The following is a 27,289-nucleotide window of genomic DNA, read 5'->3' as shown; positions in this document are numbered from 1 at the left end:
TCACTCCAAGTCAGAGTCGTGTTTCAAAAACCGTCAGAATTGCGGGTGAAGAAGGGCTCTCTTGCTCAATAGATATTCATCACAAACTATACCACTTGCACTCACCTTGTACCCCTTCATAGGTCCGTGTTTTCATCCCACCAGCCCCACAGGTTCAAGAGGGCAAAAAATAGGGCTAGAGGTAGGTATGCCTCCTTACCCCCCTCGTCGTCCTCATTGCGCATTCATACAGTAGGCATAATTTGCAGCAAATCCCACAAATAGGCTTCGCACTACTAGTGGAATATACATAATCCCCGTTAAGCCAGTTTTTTTTTTTCCCATCGTTTCTCAATGGGACGTCTCCAAATAGCGTTTCAAGCTCAAAGACTTGCAACTCAAAAGAACACCAGAGGCTCCACTACAGAGCAATGGACTGAGTCCTTTGTCAGTGCCATCCGATAGAAGTTCCGGATGACAAGGTCTTTAGTGAGGGAACCAGCACTCTGCATTTGAACAAGAGACCCAATCCTATCGTATGTCTCCGTAACAATCATCAGCCAACAAAGGCTTTCCCCGCACATCGCAATGATACAATGGCATCAATTCTTTGTCACATGCATTAACGCAGACAATGGAACCAATAATAAATACCTAAGCTTTCCGAGTCCACGGGCAGCGAAGGAGCTTCGCTAGAGTTTACAGTACTATTGTTTGCAATAATAGGCCCTACATATTTCCCATATCTCCCAGCAGCACCATGACTAACAACACGGCCAATTCACCCCCACCTAACCCATCCAAGGATCAAGCCAAAACCTCTAACAATCAACTGGAGAGTCCACACGTTGCCATCAACCTCCAAGAAGCCCTTACGCAGATGACGCAACTAAGTCTGGAGGACCGCGCTCAGAATCGAGGATACGTCGACACCGACCCAGTCAAGCAGATACAGGTGTTAGTTGAGTCCCTGCGTCTAGGTCTGGATTTGGGTGGTATGGTCGACCCTGATACAGAAGTACCGGATGCGGGGCCTGCGGATCGGGATGGGGATACGGATATGGGTTGTGTGGACTTTGATGCGGATGATATGGTTGGATAGCTGCAACTAGGAGGAGTGGTGAGGTGAGTTTTCTTGGGGATGTTAGTGGTTGATTATAAGTGCAGCAGGTTGTTTGCGGAGGTATGATAAGGACTACCGTGGTACTTTAGAGTTCGCTAAATATGAAAAGTATTTCCTTATTCAAAGTGCCCCAGATCCTCACGTCCGAATGTCGGTAGTCGAGTAGTGAACAAGTCAACTGTATGCTCCAATTCTTGGATAACGATTATATCCTGTGCCCAGTCGATACCTCAGGGCATCGATGAGAACTTACCGGTAGTACTCAACAATCTAGATTCTTGTTTTCGCGGCTCAGCCTCTATCTCTCCCCTAGTCCCCAGTGGACAATGATCAGCCGAGGGATGATGCGGTCATTTGCGATTCAGTTGAATTCCCTCTTCAGACACACACCGGCCCTCGCCGGCTTGTATCGTATTCAGAGTGCAATGCAGCATTGGTGTGAAGACCGCCATGTCGCTACGCGGATGCGTCGGGAGTACAGCGAATTTTGTGTTAAGAGATACGCCGAGTTAATGCAAGTATATACCACCACAATGAATCATATTTCAGATCCTGTCTCGGACCTTCAAGCAATAATTCTCTTAATCATATCCTCCAATTCCTTCATGTTCCCCCCGACAACCCGCTTCTCCGCCTGCTTGCCGTCCTTGTAGAGCACGAAAGTCGGCATTGCTCTAATCGCATGCTCCTGCGCTATTGACGGAACCTTTTCGACATCGACCTGGATGAATCGCACATTCGGGTACGTCTCGCTGAGCTGTCCAACCACGGGAGCGATGGCTTTGCAAGGGCCACACCAGGTTGCGAAGAAGTCCACGACAACGGGGCCGGAGGAGACGAGGGCCTTGAAGATGACGGGGCTAGACAGCGGAGTCTTGAGTCTTCTGATCTAGATCTAGATTTTCTCAAGGGCGGAGGAACATACTTGTCTATTTCGGTCACCTTTCCATGCGCCATCGTTGCAGCGGGGTTTGAATTGCGGCCTCGGATGAAGTAGCGAAAGGCTGGGTAGTCAATTGCAGTTAGAACGGGTTTCCGTTTCCGTCTCGGGAAAAACAAGAGGCATACCAAGGTATATAGCGAGAACAATAAGCAGTCGAGAGATTTCCATAGTATTGCGTGCGCGGGAAGAAACGAAGTGAGGTTCACTTAACAGAGGGCGTCGAGGCCGAGCAAAGAACCAGGTCACGTGTGAGGGTCACGAGACCCCTCGAACGAGAAGGCAGACGGGAGCAGCGCTGCGATGGGGACGACTCTTTCCCGACCCTTTTCTCCAATGATGACTTGAACTTCTGGCCGGAGGTCCAGCAGGACCTGGCGGCACCGACCGCAGGGGCTGAGGATCCCACGGTTTTCGTTCCCGACAGCAACGATGCGCGTCAACTCTGTGGCTCCCGCTGCGGCTGCGACTCCGAGGACCACGAGCTCGGCACAGGGACCGCCGTTGAAATGGTAGACGTTGACGCCGGTGAAGACGCGTCCGTCTGAGGCCAGGGCGGCACTGGCGACGCTGTAGTCCTCTGAGAGGGGGATGCTATTGATTGTGGCCGTGGCGGTCTCGAGGAGCGTGGCTTCTTCGGTGGTGAGGGGCATCTCGCGTGTGTGCTCCAGAACGGATAAGGGGTTGGACGATGAAGGAGATAATTTATCTTGATCGTTAAGGCCTGAGTTTTTTCTACTCCGCTGGAAGGGCCTGAACGCCAGATCCTGGTCGGGTGGGATTGGGATGGATGGATGCTCTACAGGGTTTCCGCTTCAGGATATCGGGGTGCAACCAATCGAGTGTAGATGGCTTCATCTTGGCCCTTGGGATCTTCAATGCGTACCTGGGCAACCACCCACTCCTGTGGGAGAGGTCGTACTCGAAACCATACTATTGGTTAATCGAAGCAGTTGAACCCACGCCCAGGCCTAGGCTGGCGCAGAGAAAGATGCAGAACTATATCGGGGCACCTGAAGATACGACTCGAGTCTACACCGCAGTAGAAGAAGCGCATGTGCGGCTCTTATGGTAGAAAAAGTTAATGTAGAAGTCTCACGTCTTCTTCTTCCTAAGAATCTCCACCGTAAGGGACAAAGGACTTCCCTTCAAAATTCGATGCAAGGACAGGGAAACAACCACGAGAGAGAGCGATGTTGACGCGGTTGGGCCTTGATTAAGGGTTGATGGAAACCCTCACGCCTGAAACCCTAGTCATTAACATGGTACATGGTTGATTAAGTTTAAAACTCGTAGTATCATCTCTCCTATGAATTTTTGCGCTGAACGGCGGAAGTGCAGTTCCTCGATACATAGGGTGCTGTTGGGAAGGGAAGTGAAAATCTGGACGCACAAGTCCGGCGCAGAGCTGTGTTTGAGGCCCGGCAGTGGACGTCCAAGGGTGACCTAGATTTCTCAAGTCTTCAGGCTGGAAGGTATCAAGTCGATTCGTCATGACATCGCTCATATCGTATGTACATGCCTCATTAATGTGCCATACATGCAACCAAATAATGCTATATCTGGGTACATAAACGGAAATATAGGTATATAGGGTAATATCGATTACTGTTTATACACTGCTTGTGGCCGGCGTCGTCTGGATCTCGTTCCACAGGGCGCGTAATGGCCCGAGATAGCACCGATCCACGTAGAAGTAGCTGAATAAAATGGCGCGGAGCTCTTGCCACGATTGGACCCCCCGAAGGCGTACTGCCGAGACAAGCTCGTTGACAAAGAATGAGCGCTGGCTCGGAATTCTCGTGCTACACGCGCCGACAAAGAGCAACCAGATCAGGAGGTCACGGCAGAGGTGGTAGCAGCCCGCACGGATCGTGCTCTCCAGCGCCAACTGCAGCGCGACAATCGGCTTAGGGAAAACCGGTGCGATCTGTGGATAAAAGTCCCAGATGGCGCTGTTGTGGAAGAGGAGGCACGCTAAACGAACGCAACCTTCGATCGTGGCATCTCCTTTCACCTCACCTGTGGAGGTGTATCGATCACTATGCAGTGCATATTCGACATAGAGTACCTCAGTGTTGTAGTAGCACTCGGTCTCTTCATTGAATTCTTGGTATTCCGGGCCGCCCTTTATCCATTCCGCGTACCAAACGAGGTCGGCCAGATCGTAGATGATTTTGGACATGACATCGCTGAAGATGCCGGGTATCTGAATCAAGGTAACCAAGCTTGAAGCAGTAGCTTCGAGCTCTTTTGTAGGAGGGGTGATGGTGAAATTCTTCGGGCGCGCATAGCGAACGAAAGGAAATATCGGTTTAGTTAAGGACATGCATGCTACACGGATATCGGTCCTAACCAGGTGTCAGAGTACCGACAACAAAGAGGGTGCGAAAGACAGAAAGACCAACCATGAAATTTGGAATCGAACATCATCGGCGACATCTGCAAAACTAATTCTCATTCCTACCATTTGCCTTAGCCCCGCAAGGTGAATCTTAAGATAATCCGGATCTCCCGTTGCGATCTGCATCGGTCAGCGACAGTCGTGGAAGACGTTCAGAGCACATTTTCATACCTCGACGGTCAACAATACCGAAACCGCCGCGATCAATTCATCGCTAGCGGCCTTTATAGGATCCGACAGGCCCTCATTGACCAACCGAATAGTCTCACCACGATGGTGAAAAGTGTCGAGAAGCAAGGGACTCGATGCTTTTTTATCATCTGTTAATGGGAATTCCCCGGATTCGAGTGCGGAATTCGTTGCAGCGACACAGATACAAGCGTGTAACGAAGCGGGATCATGTTGGACGAGAGATGCCCAATGAGCCTCGAGTTTGGCTCCGTACCGACGTTGTAACGGGTAAGCAAGTCGCGTCAATTTAACCAAAACTACCCCAATATTGTCAGCAAAATTATGGTTCATTCTGTTAGTCCGTCGAACTTACAGTGTTGGAGATGTCGATACATACGCTCCGAAAGCGGGGTATGCATGGTGTTGAAAGGGTCGTTCATTCCTTGACCGACATAAGTCCACGGTGATGGGTTTTGAACCACAGTGAGGGCCTGCTTTTCATCCTTACGCCCGTAGCCATCCACAAGATCTGTAGATACTACTTCATAGTCACCGCCGGTATCCGCGACGTCTGTCTCTTCTTCCTCTTCGTCCACCACCTGATGCTCGGGAGAGGGTGATTTCGAAGATGTGGGCGAGGATGATGAGGAAGACCGAGGTTTTGCGGGGCGCGACGTCTTCCGCGATGTCTTCCGCGGAGTAAGACGAGAGGTATCATGAGCGGATGCGGAACTAGTGGAGTTGGATGCGGCCGTTTCAACCGGCTGGAACGCAAGATGTTTCCATGCCTTGCTCTTAGAACGCTTATTGCTCTCGAGTCTTTTCTTGCGGTTATGTTCGGACATAACGTGGGAACGAATCAATTTGAGTGTATCCTCTCGAGTGCCCTCTGCGACCGATTGAGCGTCGTTATGGACCCAGAAGAGGGTCGAGCGTCCCTGTGAAGCATTGCCCTGCTTACGCGGTTTGCGAACTTTGGTCGCGGCTGTCTTCCCTGAGCCCTGACGAGCCGGTTCGCCTGTTGTGGGTGGTTGTTGTACGGCATTGGTCTCGTCGTAGGAATCGGAGACCACAGAGGACGAAGGCGGAGCATGAGCGGGCAAAGAGTGAGACGGTGAAGAGGTCGAGGGAGAGAAAGAGGGCGGCAGATGGTGATGAAATGGTTGATCAAGAGTATTAGTATTAATATCCGTCGGAGGATGAGGAATATAAGAGTACTGGGAGGTCGCCCACGCAGCCGGCCGAGACACAATGGGGTAGACGGGGAGGCCGCTGTCGGGGGCTGGAGGAAGAGGCGTAGAGTGAGGAAGGGAGTTCTTGGCGTCCATCGCACAGGCGCAAGATTCGCAATTCACAGATCTCGTTGGTGATCTTCATGGGCACTCATTATTTTCCTGGAGAAGGGGGGGATTGTTTGGGAGGCACGTCGAGGGAGGGCTGAGAAAGAGCCGAGAATGGGCGAAGCGTGAGGAAATGTGCTGAATGGTCAGCGCACTGCCCTTATCAGGAAAAGCCTCATGTCTTGCCAAATTTCGGGGGCGAGGGACAGGTGGGAACTGGGAGCTGGGAATGTTTTGAAAGAGAAAAATGCGATGGGAGGAAAAGATGAAGAAGCGTCTTAGGTCCAGGGTGCTAAGAATGCTAAGAACAGGCCTGGTCTAGCGCTGTTGCGGGTGGTCTGTGAGACTGTGAGACGTGAGGCGGGAGGAGACGACGTGCTGGGCGAGGAGTCGGGAAGAGGGGGGGACGTCCTCGAGTCTCACTTCAGGCACTCTCCAACAGAGTCAGCAGCTCTGATTATTTCTCTCCAACGTGAGCAACCGACAGCCAATCAGCAGCACCGCATGTTTGAGAAATGAGGAACCTGGATCTCGGATGCTGCGGCTGCCGGGAGTCCGAGTGGATCCCCAACAAGTTCCATTGTTTCCCATGTTTCCATGGGCGAATTCCTTCAGTCCCAGAGTGAAGCACAAGGGGATATTTTCCCTTCCAGATGGCCGTCCTTGCATCGCTTGTCAAACCCGTCACTTTCAGACAATCCATTGTTCCTCCCTTCGTCAGCCCTGAAGACATGTGCGTGTAATGATAGCCAGCTACAATCCATGGAGCAGCTCAATCAATGCCCCAGTCATATTCATTGCTTACTAGTATCACTACATCATGGCGCCCGCCCTGCAAGCCCGTATGCAAAGTCCAGACAGGAAGAATCAATCGGGGGTAACAATAGCAGGAAAATAAAAATAGGATTAAAGATAAACACCACGAATAAAAATAGCGAGCATTACCGCGTACCCTCAGCATCCTCTGCAGGCTGCGAGTATCACGAGAGTCCCGGCCGTCGGAAAATAGGTATCGTCTCCAGCTGCTCCAGTCCGCCCATAGTGCCCTGTTGGCCATTGACCGACCACCCCTGCCCGGTTTGTTGAACAAGGGTGCTTTGGCGAAATGGATTTGTACTGCCTGTGGGAGTGGGTCGAAGAGGTGCGGCGGATGGCTGCAGCCCCTGCGACTGTTGAGGCGGTACAGACGAGCTTCGAGCAAACGGGTTGGTACCTGTACGCTGGGGTTGGAGAGGTCCTGCTTGTTGCGGTGCTTGGGGTGGTTGCTGCGCTTGTGAAAACTGCTCAGGAGCGGAGGGATTGTAGGACGGATTCACTGTCGATAACCGTTTCGCAAAGGGGTTGGTGCTCTGGCGGTTCAGTGGAGGTGCGGACGCGGTCGGTCCAGCTGGGGTGATCATCAGCATCGATTGTCTAAAGGGATTGGTTGTTTGAGGTTGGAGCGTGTTTGGCGACAACTGTTGCCGAGGGAATGCGGCAACACTGTCCTGTGGGATAGGAGGGAGTTGAGATTGGAACCCTTGCGCCTGTGGCTGTGGTGAGTAGCCACCGAATCCAGCTCCAGTTGGGGTTGCTTGAAGGGGAGGAGGCGCCTGTTGTTGGCCAAATTGGTTGACATTCGGTGCAAATTGTGATCCAAAAGGTTGGCCAAATCCAGTGGTTTGGGGTTGCTGTCCGAACCCAGATTGCTGTTGTGCAAAGCCTGTCTGCTGCGGGTAGAAACCGTGCTGCTGTCCCGGGAAGCCCGTTTGTTGAAACTGCATGGTTTGTGGTTGTTGCTGAGGTTGTTGTTGGGGTTGAGCTGGCGGCTCAATTGACTCGAAGAAGTCGAAATTCGTCTTTGTTTGGGTGCTAGGTTCTGTCTTTGGTCGAGGAGGTGTTGAGTTAGCGTTGCTCGAAGAGTTATTCTCCGTTGTTGAGGCTGCTGCTGTGAAAGCACTGCCGCTCCCTGTTTTCCCTTGTCGCGCAAGGTATTCTCTTCGACGAAGATTAAAATCCGGATCGTTCAAGTCATCCTCAAGAAGGCGCGTCAAATCGGTTGAAGCGTGCTTGAGTTTAGGTATCTCGAGCCTCGTGGCCGATTGGAAGTGTCGGGCAACTCCAAGAAACTTAACCACCTCCTCTGTCTGTGCAGTGAATGTCTTGTATATCTCCAGCGCACGTTCGCTATCGGGTCGTGACATTTCGAAATAGTGTTCTAATCACAATTAATAGCAGTACAGATACATGTGAGTTCAGACTCGCCTAAGACGTTGATTGTGCCTTCGTTCATGACTGAGTATAGAGTCAGAAGATCCAGAGTAAGTAGCCGGAAAGCTGTCAAGGTGATTTCGTTTTCGGCTTCGTCCGTCAACAGCTGATGTTCGTCAGCACAGCGCAGTGACAACAGAGAGTAATAACCCACATCACATCGCAGCAACTCCTTGATCTGTTTTTGGACAATCTCCGTTTCCCGTAACAGACCCTTCTCGACTGTGAGGCGTTTCATCCGGCCCTGTCCGCTTCGTACATAGTCTGTCTTGGTGTGCTCGAACGCCCTCGCCCGGGCAACGAGGTAGGTGGCATATCTTCGGAGGTTACGGCCTTGTGGTTGAACTATGTCATTCAGACATTAGTAAAGCACTAAGCAAAGATAGCTCGCTCATCTCACCCTCCGATAGCCCGCTAACAGCAATTTTCCTTGGGTTCTCCGCCATATACTGCAATGTAGCATCCAACTGGCCCTCCCTGATCATGAAATGAATCACAATGAGGGCTTTGAATGCAATCGTCCATGTCGAGTCGCGAACCCGAAGGTGTAAAGTCCGAAATATCTCCGCTACTCCGGCTTCGCCTGTATGCGTCGCTACCAGGATGTGCTCGATGTACTTGGACTTCGGGGCCGCAAGCTGGAGGGACAGAGCTACAATCAGCACTCCGCAGCACAACAGGCCCAAGGTAGGAGAAGTAAAAGGACTTACCTTAATCTTAGTAGCTCCCTTGACCGATTTCTCAAAGTTATGGGCCATTTTCGGGTTATCTAGGCTCCGTAGACTGCAATTGAGTCGCAGCCAGGGTCAGAAGAGCGTGGACGAGGGTGGCTTGGGTGAGTGTCCCCGCGACTCCAGGAAGGCCGACGATAACGATGAATTAGAGATTCAGATAAAGTCGGACAAATATTGTAGCTTGTCTTGTTCAGGCTGGTTCCAATCAAAACCATGGTGGTTTAGGCCATGCTGAGGAACAGGTGTCAGGATGATAGAGAAGGAGGTGAGAACGGGTCAGGTTGTATCGGGCCAGCCGGAGAAGCTGAGATAAGGAGTGCACTCTGTCAGGAAGCCTGTGAGGAACACAGAATGATTGGATTAATATTGGGCCAGCTTCGCAAGGCGGAAGTGGTCGTTTTGGGGGGGGCTTGCGAAAAGTGACGGAGAGCATCACCGCGACGAAGCCAACCCCGACTTCGCCCTTTTTGGGTGTTCGCAGCCTCAGGCCGCACTTCTTCGGGCAATCATAGGTGGATTCAGGAACAACACTCTGGAGATCTAGAGTCAATCCACTGGCTTGTTTCTGGTGATTCCAGTATTTCTTGATATTTTTGCAGTGTTTTGTTTATTCAGTTGAGAACTTTCCTCCAGTTTTTTATTTTTATTTTTTTTTTTCCCTCGTGAGTCTCCATGGCCGCCGTAACACCAAATGTATATAGAACACAAGGGCTGGTCTCACCTCCTTCAAATTGGCTCATAACACATCTGAGATTCGAATCTCTTTCTCTATTATCTTTCTGCAATGCCACGAAACAGTTATGACTTCCAATTAGAATACCCCTCCGCCATGTTCTATTGTCTACTCCATACTCGTACTCATGCTGAGCGAGTTCTCAAATATCTTCCCACAGTGAACCCCCCCACTGGCGAAGGTCCTGCTCTTGTCCTTCTTTCCGGCTAATGCAGGAAGACAGTCTTTGGAAGGCTTTCTTGCTTGCTGAGACTTAATTCTCCCCTCATTTGACTTGTGTTTCGATCTTTGTGTTCACGAACAAGCTCACCTACTTCTACACAAGGTTTACCTCTCACATCCTTGCAATAGGAGACCCCAACCTTCGCTCTCAACAACCTTCAGAACAAAAAGCGTCTCTGTACCTGCATCCTTCACCTTCAACAACCCAAATGACAGATTTTCTCAGCCTTGACCATGCCCAGAGGCCTCCGCAGGTGTGCTGGACAGACGACATGAGAAAGCTGCTGTGTTGCCTTATCAAGTTCTACGAACGCGATTCCAGAGTCTTTCAGGCAATCTTCAATATGATATTCCAGGACGAGCTGGTTGGATGTGGTTTTACATGCGGCAACGCTGTCAAGTGGTCGACGCTTAATACCCAGTGGGTGACATTGCGAAAACAGGGGTCCCCAATCTGGGGTGATATCCATCAGTCAAGCTTTGACCCTGAGCCCTGGAGTTCTTTCATTAATAAGATTGACCTGGCCGCGGCATCCCTGAACTTGACGTTGGTTCGAAAGGCTCGAGATAACATTGACTCGACTGGTTTTGTATATCAGGTCCAGACACACCGTACTCAGTCTCAACAAGTAAGGACGCCTATGAGTTCAACTCTTAAGAAGCTGTTATAGAACTAATTGTTACAGGATGATTCGCCTCAAGGTTATAAATCTTTTCGGCAACCACCTCTGGATGTCTTGCACCAGGAAAACACTTCTATAGCGTCTCTTGCTACAGCCGGGGGCAAGATTTGTCTGTGGTGCTATTTGGAGGGGCTTGACCATGTAAGCAAAGAAGTTCTCATGTTTCCATGTTGGAATACTAATATGGCCAGGAAACTGCTACAGGTCTAGACAGTACAGAGGTTCCTCCTCTTCTCTACCGATGGTGGAACGTTGACTCACAAGGAGTTAACTCGAGAACCTTGTTTGTTGCTGGGTTATTCACAAATGCGTTGCCAGATATATTTGCACCGGATACCCTTCAACAGGACGATTTTAAACGCCGATTTATGAGCCATATTCGAATTGAAAAGACACAATCTCCCTTCATTTCCACCTTTCAGTCAGCTCTGGCACCAGTACATAGGGGTTTACGGAAACAGGAGGGGGCAACCATATCTATCATTGACTCGAGGAAATTGAAGTCCGAAGTTTTTTCTGCGAAGGAATTTGTCCGGAAAAATGGAGTTCGGATTGGGACCTATAACGGGGCAGGCGAGTACCTCATATGGGGATCAGTGGAGCACGATGCTATTATCTGCTCCTTCAAGATCAGCAAGCTGCTGCAGATAGCAGCAGAGCATTCCGACATCTGCCGCTTCTTACAGCTTGATAAGATTGCCGCATCCAAAAGAAATAGATGGCGCTTGCACCAGGAAATGGAAAAGGAGGCCATGCAATTAGACAAGCAACTGGGAGCAACTGTTGGGAAGTTACTGTCCATGCTTGAAGTGCCGGCCATATACTGCAGGATGGTTAGTGAGGGTCTTGCCTACTCCTGGCGCGTCAAGACAAGGAACATTCCCTGGGGCCAATTCTTTGAGGGTGTTGAGTTTGGTTATAGCGGCGAACTTGGTTCTCTATCACCTGCTCTATCACTTGTCTCCGGAACCGCAGACAGTTCATTCAACGATATGAACAGCGACGAGGATTTTTCACTTATTGATGAGGATGGCGTTGAGAGCATTGGCGGGGAAGGAGGAGAAGAGGAAGAAGAAGAAGGCGAGGGCATCTTACTTTCACCTGTGCGAAGCGAGACGATTCCTACCGTTGGTGATCTTCCTGACGGGGATAGCATGATCTCTGTCGTTGACCTTGACGAAGAACTGCAGGCCATCGCCGCCAGCCAGCGAGACACCTTGATTGCAATTGTCGATAGCTCTGATGAGGACGCAGACGTTGAAGCACTCGGGATTTCTGAGACTGTGGTAAGCGGTGATCAATTTGCCAATGATCGGGCTCGGGTGAGGTCTGCACTTGGATAGCCCACCTCAAATACTTGTCCGTCTGGTTACCCGGTGGGGATACGTGGAGGTGCAAGAGGGAGCACATGGGTATGATTAGGGTCTAAAAGATATGTTGCACCGAAACGTTGAATCCAATTGTACTTTGCCTGGTGGAAGTCGTGATGTGTCTGGGACGTTTGACGTGAGATTTACTTTCAGTCGTAATCTCGGAATGCAAAAATGGGGTCATAATGAGCATGGCCGAAAATTCAATTCCCAAACTGTTAGCACATCGATACTGATTCCCTGGCCGTAAAATAGAGTTCTATAAAGGAAGAACAGATGAAAATTTTTTCATTGGATATATCCTTCGCAGGGTACCGGGACAGGAAATCGTGAAACAATCCCAGCCCTTCAAATCATTCCACTTGAATCCATTCGCGGTGCTACCCTCAGTAGAATTTCCCCTCGAGAACACCCCCTCATCGTCGACACGCTTAGAACTTGCTGAACGCTTTGACAGCCTTGCCGGTACGGGGAAGGACACGGAGGGTGTTGAAGCGGACCTAGTAAAGGGTTGAGGTTAGAAGAGTACGCCGTCGTCGTCGGATCTTTTGAAAACAGTGGGAGGGTGTCACGTACAGTCTTGCTCAGAGGACGGCACTGGCCGACGGTGACCCAGTCACCTTCCTCGACACGGAAAGCGGGAGAGACGTGAGCAGCGAGGTTCTTGTGCCTCTTCTCGTAACGGTTGTACTTGGGAACATAGTGGAGATATTCGCGGCGGATGATAATGGTACGGTGCATCTTGGTGGAGACAACACGGCCGGTGAGGATACGGCCACGGATGGATACCGTACCAGTGAAAGGACACTTCTTGTCTAGAATTTGCAAGTTAGTAGTCTGAATGACGAGCCTGGACAACGCAGAGGCGATATTCCTCCCCAGAGTCTGAGATTCGAGGTTCATTGAAATCATGCTGCGCGCCGCCGGAAACCCTCGAAATCGACCGCAATTCCCATCCCTAACCGGCGAAAATGTTGAGGCTGGATAAACGCGCCGTGACTTATCCTCCATCCGCTCCACGCATATACTCTTATCTCAGACTCCAGGACAGGGCCACCGTCCGCTAATTCGCAACCAGAGCCCCAACAATAAAACCAGGTCGTGCATACCGATGTAGCTACCCTCAATGGCAGTCTTGGGAGTACGGAATCCCAGACCAACATCCTTGTACCATCTCCGGGTCTGGCCAACCTTCTTGCTCTTCGCCTTGGTCTTGGGGTTAAGGAAGATGTGAGGCTGCTTCTGGAACGCACGCTCCGACTGGACGGTCAACTCGGTCGCCATGTTTGCGAGATTTCAGTCCGACGAGGAAACAAGGTCGAGCTGGTTGAAAGATTCGTCGCGGAGGGGGTTGTCGGAGTGTTCGGTTGTCAACGTCGAATTGGGGAATGCAAAATTCGCGATGGGAGTGTGGGAGTTGTGCGATAGCTGCGCTAGTCCTGTTTTGGGAGTCTGTGCCGATCGGCTAGGGCTGTTATGTCAGCAGGTGTTTGTTTACAATTTAAGATCACATGACTATCGGCCGGGGCGACGCGCTTCTTGGAGGATGGAGGACAGGAGTGTCGATGGTACAATTATCATCTGTCACCCGGACATCCTCAAAATTTTCGACGTGCTGGGCACTGGTGGGAAGACTCGTTACATAGATTTAGTCTATGAGTGTCACAATCTCCCATGGCGTCCAGAGGTGACTCGGGGTCCTCCCGGCCACGATCCCGTCGGTCCATCGCCCATGTCCCAAGATCGAGACTGACGCCTGGGACCGACAAGGAGAATGCGACAACAGATGTTAGTGCTGTTAGACCATTAATTGGCCGGGACACAGCCTCTGGAAAGGAAAAGAAGTCTCGGAGTAAGAGCTTGGGGCCAGGTGGTTTGGATGCGCTTCAAGACTCGAACGGAAACCGACGCAAGGTGACTAGTTCATCCAATACCTCTTCATCACCTTCACGCTAAAGAAGCTGTTGCATAGTCAGTCGCGGTTCTCCCGCTAAAGTCGATCCTCAAACCGACGGTCCCCGTTTCCCCCGTACGGAACATTCCTACCTTCGAAGAAACGCGCAAGAAAACCCCGGCTCGTGGAGCAAAGAAAACAGAGGAAAGCAACGACACCGCCCAGGAAGGGGTTCTGATTGATTTTGAAACGCCCACACGAGTACCCGCCTCTAACCCGGACGATCAAACCAACCCGTTCGACACATTCAATGCTTCGACCATCCGCGATGAAATGGCTGCTGCTAGGGAACAGGAAGAAAAAGAAAGGCGTGAGAGAGAAAGAAAGGCTATTATGCAACAGAGAGAAGCACGCCGGAAGTCAATGGGTACGTCTCTACTTATCCACGCTAATTGTTTGTGACAGCGCTTATTGTTTACGATAGCCAACCGCCGTGTATCTTTCGCTCCTGAGGCAACTTTACATACTTGGAATGTAGTGGAAATACCCGATGATTCAACGGCTTCATCCGCGTCCAACTCTACTCGACGCGCATCTTCGATGGCCGGTACCGAAAACCAGGAGTCGGCAGAGACACCCAAACAGAGTGAGCCTCCAAGCTCGCCCGACGTCGACGCAGAGTCTGACATTGCCTTTTCACCTGTCCAATATCCAAACTTAGAGCAACTGAGGAATCGCCCCGTAACTCAGGCCCATGATAGTGTCGGGTCATCCCAAGATATGTTCTCCAGCCCATTCAGTGGGAGTGAAGCTAGCGAGGATATGGGACTGCGTTCGAATGTTAGGGACGATGAAGAAGATGATTCCTCTGTCTCTGGATTTGATGGCGACAGCACTGCGGTGAGCATGGATGACATGACTTCCCACTCCAACTTGACCGCACAAACCGATGGATTCGAATCTACTACCGGTACTAGGCGTCTGAATGAAGCGTTGCGAGAGGCCAGGATGAGGAGTATCGATGGCGAGGATGATGAAGAAGTATCGATGGAGATTGCTGATCAGGAGATTACCGGTGCATTCCAGCCTTGGATCAAGAAGGGCCAAAGGCAAAGTTTTGATTGGGAAGATCTCAGTGCGCGACATGACCAGGAAAATGTTGACCCTTCTAAGCACTCGCGTATGCCGGAGGCGATAAGTGGCAACGGGGATGAAGATCTCAGCATGGACGTGACGAATGCTATCGGGGGCATTATTCCCAACAGTCGCCAAAGTGTGGGTCGCCGCAAGTCGAGTGGAGAGGAAACAAACTACGAGGAGCAGACTATGGAGCTCACAAATGTGGTGGGAGGAATCGCCCAATCAGTGTCCCCTGCAAAGTCTATTGGAGTTGATAGCACTCTGGACAACGACGAGGAGATGACGATGGAATTCACCTCAGTTGTTGGGGGGGTTCTGGATAGCAACAAGACCGCCCAGAGTGTTAACGGGAACAATGGATCGCTAGGTCAAGCACGGAATTATTCTGAGTGGGATGATGTAGAGGGTGATATGGAAGAAGGGGTTGATATGGAGATTACGGGGGCGATTGGTAGCATTCTGACGCCAATCCAGGAACAAACCGAGCCCGCGGACGAGGACCATACTGCAGGCATGGATTTCACGGCCCCCGTGGGCAAGATATTGTCACCGCAACAAATGAGCCCAGACAAGGAGATGCGTCCCGATACAGACTCGCAGATGGGAAGCTCCCCCTTTCAAGAGACAGTCAGAGCATCCCCGATCAAATCGCCGGCCCCTTTCCACGTTGCCGCTGTGGCCTCAGAGAACGGCAGCCCTAGCCTTGCCAGTGTCGGACCCAGACGTACGAGGCAGAGCCTAAGCCATGCAACTCCCACAACACCGACGTCGATGACGCCGCAGGTATCACCGGCCAAAGATCCCTCAGTTCTCTCCAAACACTCGGCCCAAACAAACCTTCCGTCTACCCCTACATCGGGCCCATCTTCTAGAAAGCGTGGTATTCGCGGCGCCTCACCTCAGAAACTTTTCCAACCCGAACTTCAGGCTTCGGACAGCCAACGGAGGTCACCCCGCAAAAGCCTCTTTGGTCACAACGCGGCAGGAGAATCAGCCCCTCTATTTGTACTACGGCCTCCTGGGAAGAGGCGATCCTCCGGGCTTGGGATCGATAAGGAAGGACTTGGATCTCCAAAGGTTGCGGCTATGCTTGACAAACGCCGTTCTATTGGCGAAGAGGCCGGAGAATTTGTTCCCCAGGACAAGATGCCGCAAGGGGTGCGCTTTGAGGACCCAGTCAAACTCCAAGAAGAGGTTGACCGAGAACGCGAGGAAGAAGAAAGCCGGGAAGATGGCCATATTCGGCCAGCACAAAATGATAGAGACCCTACTGCAAGCTTGAGAGATATGATCTCGAGTCTCACACCGAGGAAGAATAAGGTCCGTGGTCGCAAGAGCCTACATGTCGGCGCTGCCCGAGGACTGCTGGGTAAACGCCCTGTGGAGCTGGACGAAGACGAAAACTCACCTAAACGACTAAGGCGTCGTGAAGATATGAGCCCGGTGAAAGGTGTCAAGCTGCCGCCCCCTCCGACGAAAGAACAAACAGTTGGTCGCGCAAGACATTCGCCGGCTCGCAAAGCGTTCGGTCTGTCTCCTTCCAAGACTGGCACAACACCCGCGCGGGGGTCGAAGACCATGCTTGTATCCCCAGATTCTGCACCAAATGTAGTCGACCGTCCCGATCGTTCACCTGAAACTAATAACGAGGGAGACGAAGCCGGTGCGGTCGAAAGTGCTGGGCCAGAATTGGAGCCTATACAGCTCCAAGACTTCCTGAACATGACAAACATTCACTTCATGGAACTTACCACCACTAAACGGCGACATACTACTGCGCCGGATAGTATTAGCAAAAGAGCAGCGAGGCTGTCTCTGGATGGCGATACGAGAGCTAGTGCTTCCAACTTCGAGGACTGTGTTGCTGCGGGCTTCTGTACCGTACCGATGCTGGAGTTGTATCAGCATGTAAGTGTCAAGTTCCAGTTTGCGTCCTTCACTAACCCTTTGTAGTCCTGTCGAGAGTTGAAGTCGTATATCTCTGAGGGTAGACAAATCATCCGATCTATCGAGTCAGAAACATATGCCGACAACCCCCCTCTATTCAGAGAATATATGAGTTCAGCGCCTGATATTCGTCTTTTGATGGACAACCAGTTCCGAAACGTCAAGACCCACACGAGGCTGCTGAGCAAAGCTACTTGGTATGAGTGGCGCATGAAGCTTCTTGAAGGTCTGAAGGAGGGCCTGGATCGACACATGGAGGAAATGAAGGGTGATGATATTTTGCTGTCAAAATATGAGGCTCTTCTGAACGACGCTGTGCCTGACCTTGTCACGAAGCACTCCTTTCTCAAGGAAGAAGCTACGAAGTTGCAACAGTTGGCGGACGAGCTCGAGAATTGTGACCAGGATGAACTGCAGCGTGCGCGAAACAAACTTGCTAGCCTAGAAGATGAGATCGGATCAAAGAAGAAAATGCTTAAGGGACTGCAGGATGAGGTTCAAGAAAAGACGGACACTATCGACGCAGGAGTGGAGCTGAAAACTGAATTCCTCGCTCAGATTCAGGAAGCAGAGCGTGTCAAAGAAGAATGTCGTGGATGGAGCGCCAGGGAGATCCGCGAATTGAAAGGTATGTCCTCGTTTTATATTCACCTCCCAAATGTATTGCTAATGATGTCAACAGACTCCGTCCATCGCATCGAGCAACAAACTGGATGGTCAATCAGTTCCGCATCTTCCTCAGAATTAGATGCGGGTCCAGTGGTGACTATGGTTTACCGTCATCAGCTGCACCTGAAATTCCATCCTGGATCCTTTTACGTTGAAAGCGGCAGCAAAGGTGCTTCACCTAGTACAAAAACTGATACACCGGTTGGATTAAGCTACTCTCCCGAAAATGACGCGAAATCAACCGACCGGACACCTCCGCTATCGCCTATTGCTTTACTCATTCTGAAGTCTCTGCAGAACCAGGTCGCCAGGATTGAGCAGCCAAAAGTCACCCCGAAGCAGCTTCTGCACTTCGTGTCGCGGGCTTGGGATCTCGCATCCAGTCTGGAAGAAGAAGCGCGCATGCTGGGGTTCCACGGCGTAACCAAGCTCCGACTCTCAGAAGGTCAAGAAAACCCCTCGCTCAGGGCTAGATGCACTCTCCTCGGAGCCTTGCCCCCTTCCACATCCAACTCTACCGCAGCGAAGTCTCATCAAACCACGAGGAAAAGTAGAATTGACGTGGACTTTGCCGTGACGACACGCATCTTGGGGGGAAACCAGGAGAATCAAATCGGCACCCTGGACATTCAGACTGAAGTGCTGGCGAGTAAAGTCTACGGTTTTGGGATCAACAACGGTACAGGTCCATCTGAGAATGAGATGCGGAATATTCTTAAGAAACAGCTGAAAGGGCATGGACTCGCGTTCGGTAATGGCATCTGGAGTAAGGCTGTCCAGACTCTCTCCGGCAAGGTGTTTTAACTGAATACTTGTTATTCATCTCTTCATTGATTCCTCTTCGCAATGGTTGAGCGGGAGTTTGGTTTCTAGTCAGTCACGTTCTGAAGGTTATCTTGCACTTATCGTCTGCAACATCGATACCATCATTTGAATTTATACGTTATATGAATGCAACGGATAATTTCCGAAATGTACTTGATATTGCGAGCCATATCGTAGTATTTTGTCTCCTGAATGCCTCAGTGATGGGGGAGGCCACACCACCCCACTCGCTAGTAAGGACCGCCATAATGCCCATCCATCCACATTTTTGTCGGGTTCGGAGGAGCCGTCGTTCCTTGAACGCCGTTACCGGTACCTGCACTCCCATTCGGACATCCGTAGCACTCTGCCCCTGTACCACTCATCATCGAGATTGAAGACCCAGGTATAGTAGTAGCCGTCGGAGCCGACTCAGGACAATTAGTACCCTGGAATAGATAATCTAGTCCGTGGCCGTCGCCACAGTTCCCATCCTCATTCCCCGCGCCGGGATTGCCAAATACGCTTCCCAAGAACTGGCCTCCGAATCCAAATTCCCAGTCTGCAGTTAGCGGGATCTGCCATAGGTCCGGCTGCGTGAAGGTAAAGTTTGATTCGTCGAGGGCCGGAAGCGCGAAGGCCATGTTTATGTTTTCCGTTGTGTAAGGTCGTTGTTGCTGTGCTTGTGCTTGTGGTTGGAATTGGGCTACGTTGGGGAAGTTTGAGTGTTGTCGGCTTTCTTGGATGGAATTGGAGGGGGTTGTGGGGTTGTTTTGGGGTGTGATGGTCTCGTTGGGGCTCGGGGCGGTGGTGGGGCTTTCGCGGACGACGTAGCCGCATGCGTTTATGGGTGGTAGGCCGTCGAGGTTGGGGATGTGGATGTCTGTGGATGCGGAGTGGTTAGATCGGGTGGTGGATTGGGACTGCGGTTCGGAGTGTGAGTCTGGACGTGTGTTGTGTGCTGTTCGCGATGACTTGGATGGTCCTCTTTTCCTGTCTGCGCTTAGTCGTAGTATCTTCTGATCTCGTTCGAGAACAGTGCGAGCAATGTGCTCGAAGGTTGTGCTCATGCGGGTCATAAATCTCGCGTAGTTGCACGGTCCGTCGCCGGGAACGAGAGTGGCGAAGAATGTGGCGGCCATGTTGAGAGACTGGAGGTCGTCTTTAGCGGTTGGCTGCTGGCTATTGCGGAGGATATTGGCGAATATCATCATTACTGCCAGAAATACGAAGTATAACAGGGACCTGGACCAGCATTAGCTGAGCGGCGTGGTGCGAAATGGGTAGTCAATCTCACGATATCCATGCGACATCGCCCCAGGGGAGGTTATTAACGAGCCTCAAGCTATCCCGGGCAGCTTGGACACAGACGGCTGCTGAAGTGGAGCATTGATTTAAGATGAGGCGAATGTCGATCTCTGGTATGCTATCAGGACGCGTCTGGTATACAAAGTTGACCAACATTGGTAGACGGTGAATCATGATCAAGGAGTTGTAATACAAGAGGAATAGGCCGGCGGAAGCCAATCCCGAAAGAAAATCTTCCCCGGTACCCCTATGTCTGAATAAAATGTCGAATCGACTGCCGTTCTTCCAACTCTCGAGCTCGGCATGCAACTTGTGGATCATTTCACAGATTTCGGCAGTGGGTTTATCCTCAAGAGCCCTCGCTGAGTAGAATTGTCGATAGATCTGACTTCTGATCACCGCGAGGCGACAGACCCGTGGAAAAAAAGCTTTGTTGTCGGCCATCATAAGGCCCGCCGTCGTTTCGTCAGACGGAATTTGGACATCGAAATCGTCAAAATGCTGCGTTGGTGCGCTTCCCAGTCGGATAGCTATGCTATACAAAAAAGGAAAATTAATCTTAGACTTCGTTAGAAAAGGGGCCATCTTACCTCTGGTCAAGAATGTAGGCAATCCAGAATACATTTCTCCTCTGTTCTTGTTCTATCTGTGAAAGGTAAGGCCGGGGAATATCGCGATGAAGACCCATTCGGTGGGACGATCGTATCGCTGCAGTTACGATAGGCACCGTCGACTGAGAGCCAGAATTTCCTCGCAGGAATAGTGCCATGCCCAAGAGGGCCTGCACACTTAGTAGATCCGTTCGCCGTAGTACCAGCTCGGGAAAGACGGAGAGGGCATTCTTATAATAAAGCCATGCCTTCTCCCTATCCTTTTCTGACTTTTGGCTGTTTGAGAAGCGGTATTCATAGGCCAAAGCGAGAATAATGTTGATACCGGCCCAGCGGGCAGCATCGTCGCAGGTCTGCTGGGTGTACTGCCATTCAACTAGTTGCATGAAGGTCGCTTCATGATACAAAGGGAAGATGAGATTCACAGTTCGGAAATAGTCCCCGAGCAGAGAAAATACTTCAGCCCTTGGTGGCAAGGGTTTAAACACCCTCGAGGAGAACAAGTCGTAGAAGACGTCAGGTCGCCAATACGCCCATGGGCTGTCGAATCTTGATCCCGATAGCAGGGAACTGAGGGAACTTTCCTCGCCAGACCTGCTTTTTATCCACTCGAGTCCTTCTCGGCTCAATATCGAAAGGGGTGTGGATCGTCCTAAATCAAAGGTCAACAACAATGCCTTGGACAGGGTGAAGGGTCCGCAACAGACATACCAAGATAGCACCCCTTGTCAGGTTTATACACTGGTGGCCCGCTTTTCCTAGCGTTGGAGCGGCTGCGCTCAAGCGAGTTAGGTTGGGGGTTTGAACGAGTTGATTTACTTGTGACGCCGCGCGTCGGTGACATTCGCTCGGCAGGAACACCATCAATAGAGTGTTTAAAATCCTCGGTCTTACCTCCCGTAGACCCATCAGGATGAGTCAGGACGGTATCATCCTCATCTTCCATAGCACTGTCATCTTCGCAAGAGCCATCCGAGATGTCGCTCATCGTACCCAGATCTGTATGCTCAACCACGACACCGGCAGACCGAAGGAGAGACTCGGTTCTCCTCAGGCGCTCCTCTAGAGTCCTCGCATAGAGCGACCTAGTTCATAATTAGCCCACGTCCTCAGTGAACATTCATACGAGACGTGAAAGCATGACGTGGAATAACTTTCCGGCGTTCAATACCTTGTATTGTTGTCTCTCTTCCCCTTTCCCGAGAGAGTTTTGCACTTCAGATTACGGCGCAAACACTGTATACAGGCTTTGCTAGATCCCTCAAACTCACACTTCATCTTCCTCTTGTAACACATCTCGCATGCCTGCTAAGACAAGCTTTACTAAGGTGCTTTTGCGGAGCAAGTAAGGAGGTCTGCTTACAAACGCTTTGCGTCGTCGGATTTTAGAATCAGGGCCAGTGCCCAATCTTGCATTCTCTTGTATGGCGGGTCGGTGGTCCCGCGTCCGTCGAGCAGTCATTACTCTAGTACTCGGTGCCGAGTGCTGCATAGCTCCAGGTCCGAGACTGTGGGGAGGCTTGCGGTATCATAAGTGGTCTCGGCCCGCGCGCCTGGCGCCCTTTGGTAACTCGCCGGGATATTCAGTACGTAGTCAAGCTTGATCGACCAAAAGTGGTTGCCGTGGGCTTCGTACGATGGGTTAAACAAAATGTCAAGCTCCCAAGACGGCTCGAGACAGCCACCCGAGGCATCCGGCAAGTGCCAGTGATAATCGAGGCCTCCGCCAGAAGGCTGCGCCACCGAAATCGATCGTCTTCTCAGTTTGCACCCAGGGAAAGAACCACTTGTAGCGGAAGAGCGCAGGAGCGAGGAACACAGGTAAGTCACAGCCTGGAAGAACAGAGCAAGATTCGAACAACGGCGGTCTCGTCCGGGCGGACCGGGACAAAGAAAGATCTGGACTGAGCAAGTTTGTGGCGGAGATGATATGCGATTAGTAATCCCGCCTCCTCAAACCACACTCGGAAGTCGGCATCCAGCGGCTCCGTCCTGCGGTCTCGGGGGCCTCCATAGAGGACGGGGAGAATTCTCCGAATCACCAGGGAGCCAGGGCCAGAGGCCGATCTGGGGCAGCATCTCATTCAGCCTCCATCTTGAACGTCAAGAGAGTCTTGTGGTGGAGACCGCGTCGAGGAATTGGCCCCAGGCTCCTCCACGCCAAGAGATAGGGAGACAAACCGCAGGATCTGGTTTCTGGGCCAACCCAGTCTCTAATGTTCTTGATGGTTGATTGCCCGGGACAAGGCGAGGCGAGAAGACCGCTTGTTTGGCCTGGCGCTGGCGATAAGCTCGCGCCACATTTGTGCTTTGCGGGGAACGATCGGTATTCTGGGCTCCCTCAGGGTCCTTGAAGCTCGTGCATGAAACCCCCGCTCGAGATGCCCGCATGGATATCGAGGAGAAACACGCCCGAGCGACCTCCCGTGGTCCAACTCAGGCGTGTTGATTTACATAAAAGGAAATATATATATAGATATCATTCGAATGTCCACGGCTTCCCACTCAAATTCTCGTTTTCTCTAGGGTCTCTGGTCTTCAGCCGGTTGTTCCGAGTGATCCTCGAGAGCATCGTATCCTGAACTTGGACCTCTTTCTTCGCGAGTCTGCAGAAGCTTTGAGTGGCTGCTACTGGGCAAGCCTGGAGGGCTCTGCTCCCCACGAAGCGGTGATCGAAGTACCCGGATTGATCCGTGGAGTCTTCTGGTGGTAAATCCGGACGAGTGCCCGAGAGATTTCCATCTTTTCTTATCATATGACGACACCAAGACACCAAGATTGATACCGCAGAGAAGGGGGAACAATGGGGACCAGACGAGCGACAGTGGACTCCAGAGTCCTGTACACATTGCGAAAGTCGAAACTGACATCACAGGGATGGGACACGTCGACAGCGCAGGTGGGGATGAGCGTCGAAAATAGAAGCCTTGTCCAGACCAAACGGCTTGCCCAATTTTTATGCAGGATTTTTGATCCGGGGAAAGGGCTGTCCTGACTCCTGAATCTGTCCAGTCTCGGCTGTCTCTGAATCGGTTGAAGGATCTTACAAAGCATCGAGACATGTCAAAAGTACTCTCCGTTGTGTGGGCGCGGGGAAATCACAGCAAAAGAAGGGTTATCGTCAAGACATCAGGAAACCGTCAGCCGCTCTTTGGAGGTTGGAATTGGGCAACGCGCGTTTGCGCAATTGTGATTTGTCCAAGGAATGAAACGAGACGGATTTACCCTGAACCATTCGTTATTGGGAAATGGGGAAATGGGCGGCAGATCCAGATCGCAGTTGGGGTTTGAAGTTCATCTTCAACTTGTCTTGGGCTGTCACGGTGACGCAGGATTCATGTATTAACACGCAAATATTACTAAAATTACCCGAATGTGTTGGAGGATTTGGGGAGTGCGGGCAAGGGTCCGGAAATACAATGTCACGCCAACTGTACCGTAATTTCATCGCTGGGGGTTCTGTTGGAGTGCCTCAGAACGGAAACAGCCCCTTTCGCGATCCCTCCTGTTCATCGATGTTGATCTTCACTGGCATTGAGGAGACGTTTGCTCCATACTCCAATCTGCAGGCTTCTTCCCTTTATCAAAGCGAAGCCAGTCTCTCTTCGTGCTTCGACTCTTCAGAAGACGACCGAATTTCTTGTGCCTCGGACCTTCGAACTGACGAATCAGAGCGAGCGATCACGACATTTCTCCATTCTATCAGGTCATCAGCTAGCAGGAGAAGGCGTGAGACGATCACTGTCAGTGCTGCGTCTCCCATCACCGTGTGCTCCCGCCTCCAGAGTTGCAATTCCTCTTGCTCAGGCACTGTCCCTTTGCTGGCCTTGCGCCTCTCACGTTCACGTTCGCCTGACTGGTCCAAGCTTCGTATCCCATCCGCTGCTCGTCTCCTGCGTTACGTGGCTGTTCGTCCCGCGTTCTGCGATGGGCATGAGGAGTGTCCGGAATCAGAACAGATATCTTTCAGCCAAATAATCATCCCATTCCCGCCCCGGCGAACGCTTTTGAGTTTTCTGGATCATCCAAGGATTCTTCTGCGTTCCTGCCCCAGCTGATCGGCTGGCGACATTTGCGTGGTTCTGTCACCATCGATTCCCCGTCGAACCTTCCCACCCAAGACAAGCCACCCAAGCATTTGCTGTGCACAATTGGTAAAATCAAGCCCGTCCCCCAAGAGCTTTATTCCAATCAGAGCAAAGACTGGGGGCCGCAAAAAAGCGGAGAGGTCGAAAAGAGACGAGAAAAGCGCCCTCATAAATCCGCCTGCAGGCAAGATGTCAGATGAACAAATCGCTCGTCAGACTGCCTCGAGCTTCGATAAACTCGAAAATTTCAACTTTCTTCTCTCTCGACACGACCCTGCACTTGCTAAGACTCGGCCTTACTGCTTTGACACAGATCCCGCTGGCTTGACTCACGTCTCGACGTTCAACATGCCTTACGACCCAACCGAGGGCATGGGCGGTTTGTCTGTCAGTTCCTACGACAGCATCGAGGACGAACACAGCCCGATCGATGTGCGAGGATACCCGTATCATGGTAAGTGTGAGCTCGAATGACGCCGCCGATTGCATTCCTTGCGCCATTTCCATGCTCCCTGGTTCGTTTCCCTGACGCTGTTTGCTCATTCAACGTTGGATGGTGCAAGAGCTCCTGCCGTTGCCCTTTCTGGTTGTATCTCCTGCACTTCGGAAGCTGTGCGTCCTTTTTCTGGGGAAGCAGCTTCTGGTTCTGGGTGTTGTGCCAGATTTTCGGACCCCTGTTGCATGCTCCCCTCCCGATACCCCTAAAATCAGACATCATGAACTCCGTCCTTGATGGAGGAGAGCGTCGCTGTTGGACGTGATTGATTTCCCCAAGCCCTGCGAGAGCCAACCAATACCGTTGTCTGTCTCGTTTCTTTTTTTCATTTTGGATCCTTTTTTCGCTGTCTTTTCCAATATCCCGCTTTGGTAAACCCACGATGCGAGCACGCAATCGATCACACTTATGACACCGTCGGCAGCCTGTCACTGCTGCACCCTCACCAAGCTTCTCAACCCTGGTTCATACTCATCTTCAGATCCCTTCGGGGCTTCAATGTCCCTTTTGCATCCGTCCTTTTAATGATAACGATTGTTCCTTTCCTTCACCTTATCTCTTTCTTATCCTACCATCCTTTCGAGTCGTCGTTCTTCCGTCCCCGTACACTACCGTCTTCGTTTTACTTACACTGTCCTGAACAGCCGGCGATAAAACCATCAACTACTCTGTCCCCGACCACATGCTATCACACTCAACTTATCCTATTTATCCTCCAATCTCATATGGTCATGATGAGATTGGACATGCTCCAGGGGCCATGACGCCCTCGGACGTCTCGTCCTCGATTTCACCACCAAATGGTCAAATTGGAAACAACAAGTACAGCACCCAGATTTCAGGCGACCACATCGCTTCCGCTCTCGGCCAGGAAGAGCATTCTCGCCGGGCTGCGGAAGAGGATCGACGACGTCGCAACACCGCTGCGAGTGCCCGATTCCGGATGAAGAAGAAGCAGCGTGAGCAGACGCTTGAACGCACCGTTCGAGAGACGACCGAGAAGAACGCCACTCTGGAGGCTCGGGTTGCGCAGCTTGAGATGGAGAACCGCTGGCTCAAGAATCTCTTGACCGAGAAGCATGAAGCTGCGACTACTCGGATGCCCCCCCCACCAGACACAGTGATGAACCACCAACAAACAACCGTGACTGGAAGCGGGCAAAAACATATTCAACCAAAAAAGAAGGGCGTGGGGACCGACAACTAAGCGCCAAAATGAAGTTTACTGCTTGATTTTCGCGACTTTCGGGTTTACAACGTCATTATTGCCTGTTCCACTGCTCTTGCGGTCTCTATGAGTATCCTTGATGAGTACTGGGGCGATTTTTTCCTATGGGATCATCGGTTTGATACCCTCGTCTTACTTTCTGGCTTGAAGTTCCTCTGCTTCCGGGCGATGGGCCATCTCGAGGATGGAACAACCTGACGATGTCATGAAATGCTAGTTTTCTGTGCCCTCCGCATATTGTTATATCTCTCGTCTTTCTACGAAGGCCTGGAAGCCGTGCCAGATCGATTGTTTATTTTGTTGAATATGTGTGGGCCTTCCAGAGTTGCACCTCGTTGCGCCCATTGTCATTACTGCAGGTGTGGGCGAGGGAAATGGAGGGAGGAGGGAAATTGGAATGACACTCGGGCGCGGCCCGAAACTGGGCTCATGTCTTTGATTTTCTTGGTATATACTACTACTTGGAGTTGGGTTGGAATTGCATCTCATTTTGTTTTGGTCTAGCAACAATGCACGGAGTCGCCTACTGGACTTGACCTGCTCATGAACAGCCAGTTGTAACGGGGCTTCCTACCCATCACTCTTGCAAACGCCTTCCTCGCGCTGGGCTCTTGCACCATCACGGGAAGTCACCATCATTTCATCAGGGCCGGCGGCTGGGGGTTAGGCTTGACTTTTCCTTCATGCCCGCCAAGACTGGGTCATCCATTGCGCCATCGAGGCTAACAATGAGGGATATCGATGTAAAAAGTGTTGAGTCGTGTTTGCTGCAGAGGAACAACTATAATCAGGGGTGTGGGTGTAACAATGGAAATGTAATTGTGACTGTGATGATCCACAGAGCCACTCGTACTCGGTCTCGAGGCTGCGGGCAGCACAGCTCAAATAGGCAACGGTGTGGGTGACGTTTGGCCGTCCGAGACTTTGTAGACAACGGCAAGATCCTTTGCACGATCCTCTGATGGGTCTTCCTGTCCTCCTTGCAACACTGAGAGGCTACATTTCTTTTCCTCAGGCGCACTGCCAGAAGCTTTATCGCCTTTGCAGGCCAGCTCGACCTCCGATATTGATTACACGCTCTCGAAGGACACGAAAATACCTCTGCTACCGAATTGCCAGCCTCTCTTGCATCCCAACACGGAAGCATACGCCGCC

At 51.4% G+C, this 27,289-nt stretch overlaps 12 protein-coding genes across 12 annotated transcripts; 5 read left to right on the top strand and 7 right to left on the bottom strand.

Moving 5' to 3' along the window:
• Positions 1 to 1,667: 1,667 nt before the first annotated feature.
• BJX67DRAFT_384373 (thioredoxin family protein) lies at positions 1,668 to 2,213 on the bottom strand (the record flags this gene model as incomplete). The annotated part of the gene is made up of 3 exons (XM_071033651.1): positions 1,668 to 1,962; positions 2,028 to 2,106; positions 2,171 to 2,213. 3 exons carry the CDS (start codon positions 2,211 to 2,213, stop codon positions 1,668 to 1,670), a joined length of 417 nt encoding a protein of 138 aa, XP_070882824.1.
• Positions 1,990 to 3,153, bottom strand: BJX67DRAFT_235986 (cytidine deaminase family protein). Its single transcript, XM_071026013.1, has 2 exons — positions 2,171 to 3,153; positions 1,990 to 2,106 (listed from the first exon to the last, which is right to left on the bottom strand). Exon 1 carries the CDS (start codon positions 2,693 to 2,695, stop codon positions 2,288 to 2,290), a length of 408 nt encoding a protein of 135 aa, XP_070882823.1. The 5' UTR covers positions 2,696 to 3,153; the 3' UTR covers positions 1,990 to 2,106; positions 2,171 to 2,287.
• On the bottom strand, positions 3,143 to 6,333 carry BJX67DRAFT_362787 (uncharacterized protein). The gene is made up of 4 exons (XM_071030033.1): positions 4,991 to 6,333; positions 4,618 to 4,934; positions 4,451 to 4,566; positions 3,143 to 4,393 (listed from the first exon to the last, which is right to left on the bottom strand). Exons 1-4 carry the CDS (start codon positions 5,943 to 5,945, stop codon positions 3,655 to 3,657), a joined length of 2,127 nt encoding a protein of 708 aa, XP_070882822.1. The 5' UTR covers positions 5,946 to 6,333; the 3' UTR covers positions 3,143 to 3,654.
• A 480-nt stretch (positions 6,334 to 6,813) lies between these two features.
• On the bottom strand, positions 6,814 to 9,055 carry BJX67DRAFT_235964 (ENTH domain protein). Its single transcript, XM_071026012.1, has 5 exons — positions 8,918 to 9,055; positions 8,608 to 8,845; positions 8,362 to 8,552; positions 8,202 to 8,313; positions 6,814 to 8,154 (listed from the first exon to the last, which is right to left on the bottom strand). The coding sequence occupies exons 1-5, from the start codon at positions 8,963 to 8,965 to the stop codon at positions 6,938 to 6,940; spliced, it is 1,806 nt and encodes a 601-aa protein (XP_070882821.1). The 5' UTR covers positions 8,966 to 9,055; the 3' UTR covers positions 6,814 to 6,937.
• A 1,113-nt stretch (positions 9,056 to 10,168) lies between these two features.
• Positions 10,169 to 11,922, top strand: BJX67DRAFT_384369 (uncharacterized protein; the record flags this gene model as incomplete). The annotated part of the gene is made up of 3 exons (XM_071033650.1): positions 10,169 to 10,525; positions 10,583 to 10,720; positions 10,771 to 11,922. 3 exons carry the CDS (start codon positions 10,169 to 10,171, stop codon positions 11,920 to 11,922), a joined length of 1,647 nt encoding a protein of 548 aa, XP_070882820.1.
• An 82-nt stretch (positions 11,923 to 12,004) lies between these two features.
• On the bottom strand, positions 12,005 to 13,325 carry BJX67DRAFT_362779 (40S ribosomal protein uS17). Its single transcript, XM_071030032.1, has 3 exons — positions 13,059 to 13,325; positions 12,526 to 12,764; positions 12,005 to 12,449 (listed from the first exon to the last, which is right to left on the bottom strand). The coding sequence occupies exons 1-3, from the start codon at positions 13,231 to 13,233 to the stop codon at positions 12,381 to 12,383; spliced, it is 483 nt and encodes a 160-aa protein (XP_070882819.1). The 5' UTR covers positions 13,234 to 13,325; the 3' UTR covers positions 12,005 to 12,380.
• A 176-nt stretch (positions 13,326 to 13,501) lies between these two features.
• Positions 13,502 to 18,529, top strand: BJX67DRAFT_235918 (kinetochore-microtubule binding complex subunit SPC105). The gene is made up of 5 exons (XM_071026011.1): positions 13,502 to 13,863; positions 13,922 to 14,270; positions 14,328 to 16,891; positions 16,937 to 17,558; positions 17,613 to 18,529. The coding sequence occupies exons 1-5, from the start codon at positions 13,624 to 13,626 to the stop codon at positions 18,401 to 18,403; spliced, it is 4,566 nt and encodes a 1,521-aa protein (XP_070882818.1). The 5' UTR covers positions 13,502 to 13,623; the 3' UTR covers positions 18,404 to 18,529.
• BJX67DRAFT_235842 (transcription factor domain-containing protein) lies at positions 18,496 to 21,981 on the bottom strand. Its single transcript, XM_071026010.1, has 6 exons — positions 21,686 to 21,981; positions 21,494 to 21,618; positions 21,034 to 21,407; positions 20,302 to 20,974; positions 19,701 to 20,246; positions 18,496 to 19,648 (listed from the first exon to the last, which is right to left on the bottom strand). The coding sequence occupies exons 1-6, from the start codon at positions 21,812 to 21,814 to the stop codon at positions 18,655 to 18,657; spliced, it is 2,841 nt and encodes a 946-aa protein (XP_070882817.1). The 5' UTR covers positions 21,815 to 21,981; the 3' UTR covers positions 18,496 to 18,654.
• Positions 21,982 to 22,233: 252 nt separating this feature from the next.
• Positions 22,234 to 23,723, bottom strand: BJX67DRAFT_362764 (uncharacterized protein). Its single transcript, XM_071030031.1, has one exon. The coding sequence runs from the start codon at positions 23,382 to 23,384 to the stop codon at positions 22,845 to 22,847; it is 540 nt and encodes a 179-aa protein (XP_070882816.1). The 5' UTR covers positions 23,385 to 23,723; the 3' UTR covers positions 22,234 to 22,844.
• Positions 23,724 to 23,758: 35 nt separating this feature from the next.
• BJX67DRAFT_235764 (uncharacterized protein) lies at positions 23,759 to 24,491 on the top strand. Its single transcript, XM_071026007.1, has one exon. The coding sequence runs from the start codon at positions 23,838 to 23,840 to the stop codon at positions 24,378 to 24,380; it is 543 nt and encodes a 180-aa protein (XP_070882815.1). The 5' UTR covers positions 23,759 to 23,837; the 3' UTR covers positions 24,381 to 24,491.
• Positions 24,491 to 26,229, top strand: BJX67DRAFT_235771 (bZIP transcription factor). The gene is made up of 2 exons (XM_071026009.1): positions 24,491 to 24,864; positions 25,551 to 26,229. Exons 1-2 carry the CDS (start codon positions 24,600 to 24,602, stop codon positions 26,111 to 26,113), a joined length of 828 nt encoding a protein of 275 aa, XP_070882814.1. The 5' UTR covers positions 24,491 to 24,599; the 3' UTR covers positions 26,114 to 26,229.
• BJX67DRAFT_235767 (uncharacterized protein) lies at positions 26,230 to 26,780 on the top strand. Its single transcript, XM_071026008.1, has one exon. It carries the CDS (start codon positions 26,345 to 26,347, stop codon positions 26,636 to 26,638), a length of 294 nt encoding a protein of 97 aa, XP_070882813.1. The 5' UTR covers positions 26,230 to 26,344; the 3' UTR covers positions 26,639 to 26,780.
• Positions 26,781 to 27,289: the final 509 nt, after the last annotated feature.

The sequence above is a fragment of the Aspergillus lucknowensis genome (genome assembly GCF_044049455.1).
Source record: "Aspergillus lucknowensis strain CBS 449.75 chromosome Unknown BJX67scaffold_47, whole genome shotgun sequence".
Lineage (NCBI taxonomy): Eukaryota > Fungi > Ascomycota > Eurotiomycetes > Eurotiales > Aspergillaceae > Aspergillus > Aspergillus lucknowensis.
Note: the sequence above shows the minus strand (reverse complement) of the source record. Positions and strands in the feature narration are given on the sequence as shown.

What these genes read in the sequence shown, in the direction of transcription:
- BJX67DRAFT_235986 (XM_071026013.1), bottom strand. Translation starts at nt 2,695, where the DNA reads ATGCCCCTCACCACCGAAGAAGCCACGCTCCTCGAGACCGCCACGGCC.
- BJX67DRAFT_362787 (XM_071030033.1), bottom strand. Translation starts at nt 5,945, where the DNA reads ATGGACGCCAAGAACTCCCTTCCTCACTCTACGCCTCTTCCTCCAGCC. An exon ending in GTATCGACATCTCCAACACT is followed by an intron (nt 4,935 to 4,990) that starts GTAAGTTCGACG and finishes ATATTGGGGTAG; the next exon opens with TTTTGGTTAAATTGACGCGA. An exon ending in GTTCGATTCCAAATTTCATG is followed by an intron (nt 4,394 to 4,450) that starts GTTGGTCTTTCT and finishes ACACCTGGTTAG; the next exon opens with GACCGATATCCGTGTAGCAT.
- BJX67DRAFT_235964 (XM_071026012.1), bottom strand. Translation starts at nt 8,965, where the DNA reads ATGGCCCATAACTTTGAGAAATCGGTCAAGGGAGCTACTAAGATTAAG. An exon ending in TGTTAGCGGGCTATCGGAGG is followed by an intron (nt 8,553 to 8,607) that starts GTGAGATGAGCG and finishes TGAATGACATAG; the next exon opens with TTCAACCACAAGGCCGTAAC. An exon ending in AGGCACAATCAACGTCTTAG is followed by an intron (nt 8,155 to 8,201) that starts GCGAGTCTGAAC and finishes AATTGTGATTAG; the next exon opens with AACACTATTTCGAAATGTCA.
- BJX67DRAFT_362779 (XM_071030032.1), bottom strand. Translation starts at nt 13,233, where the DNA reads ATGGCGACCGAGTTGACCGTCCAGTCGGAGCGTGCGTTCCAGAAGCAG. An exon ending in CATTGAGGGTAGCTACATCG is followed by an intron (nt 12,765 to 13,058) that starts GTATGCACGACC and finishes TGCAAATTCTAG; the next exon opens with ACAAGAAGTGTCCTTTCACT. An exon ending in GCCGTCCTCTGAGCAAGACT is followed by an intron (nt 12,450 to 12,525) that starts GTACGTGACACC and finishes ACCCTTTACTAG; the next exon opens with GTCCGCTTCAACACCCTCCG.
- BJX67DRAFT_235918 (XM_071026011.1), top strand. Translation starts at nt 13,624, where the DNA reads ATGGCGTCCAGAGGTGACTCGGGGTCCTCCCGGCCACGATCCCGTCGG. An exon ending in AGCACGCCGGAAGTCAATGG is followed by an intron (nt 14,271 to 14,327) that starts GTACGTCTCTAC and finishes TGTTTACGATAG; the next exon opens with CCAACCGCCGTGTATCTTTC. An exon ending in TGCTGGAGTTGTATCAGCAT is followed by an intron (nt 16,892 to 16,936) that starts GTAAGTGTCAAG and finishes AACCCTTTGTAG; the next exon opens with TCCTGTCGAGAGTTGAAGTC.
- BJX67DRAFT_235842 (XM_071026010.1), bottom strand. Translation starts at nt 21,814, where the DNA reads ATGCAGCACTCGGCACCGAGTACTAGAGTAATGACTGCTCGACGGACG. An exon ending in AAGAGAGACAACAATACAAG is followed by an intron (nt 21,408 to 21,493) that starts GTATTGAACGCC and finishes ATTATGAACTAG; the next exon opens with GTCGCTCTATGCGAGGACTC. An exon ending in GCCTACATTCTTGACCAGAG is followed by an intron (nt 20,247 to 20,301) that starts GTAAGATGGCCC and finishes TTTTTTGTATAG; the next exon opens with CATAGCTATCCGACTGGGAA.
- BJX67DRAFT_362764 (XM_071030031.1), bottom strand. Translation starts at nt 23,384, where the DNA reads ATGTCTCGATGCTTTGTAAGATCCTTCAACCGATTCAGAGACAGCCGA.
- BJX67DRAFT_235764 (XM_071026007.1), top strand. Translation starts at nt 23,838, where the DNA reads ATGTTGATCTTCACTGGCATTGAGGAGACGTTTGCTCCATACTCCAAT.
- BJX67DRAFT_235771 (XM_071026009.1), top strand. Translation starts at nt 24,600, where the DNA reads ATGTCAGATGAACAAATCGCTCGTCAGACTGCCTCGAGCTTCGATAAA. An exon ending in GCGAGGATACCCGTATCATG is followed by an intron (nt 24,865 to 25,550) that starts GTAAGTGTGAGC and finishes TGTCCTGAACAG; the next exon opens with CCGGCGATAAAACCATCAAC.
- BJX67DRAFT_235767 (XM_071026008.1), top strand. Translation starts at nt 26,345, where the DNA reads ATGCTAGTTTTCTGTGCCCTCCGCATATTGTTATATCTCTCGTCTTTC.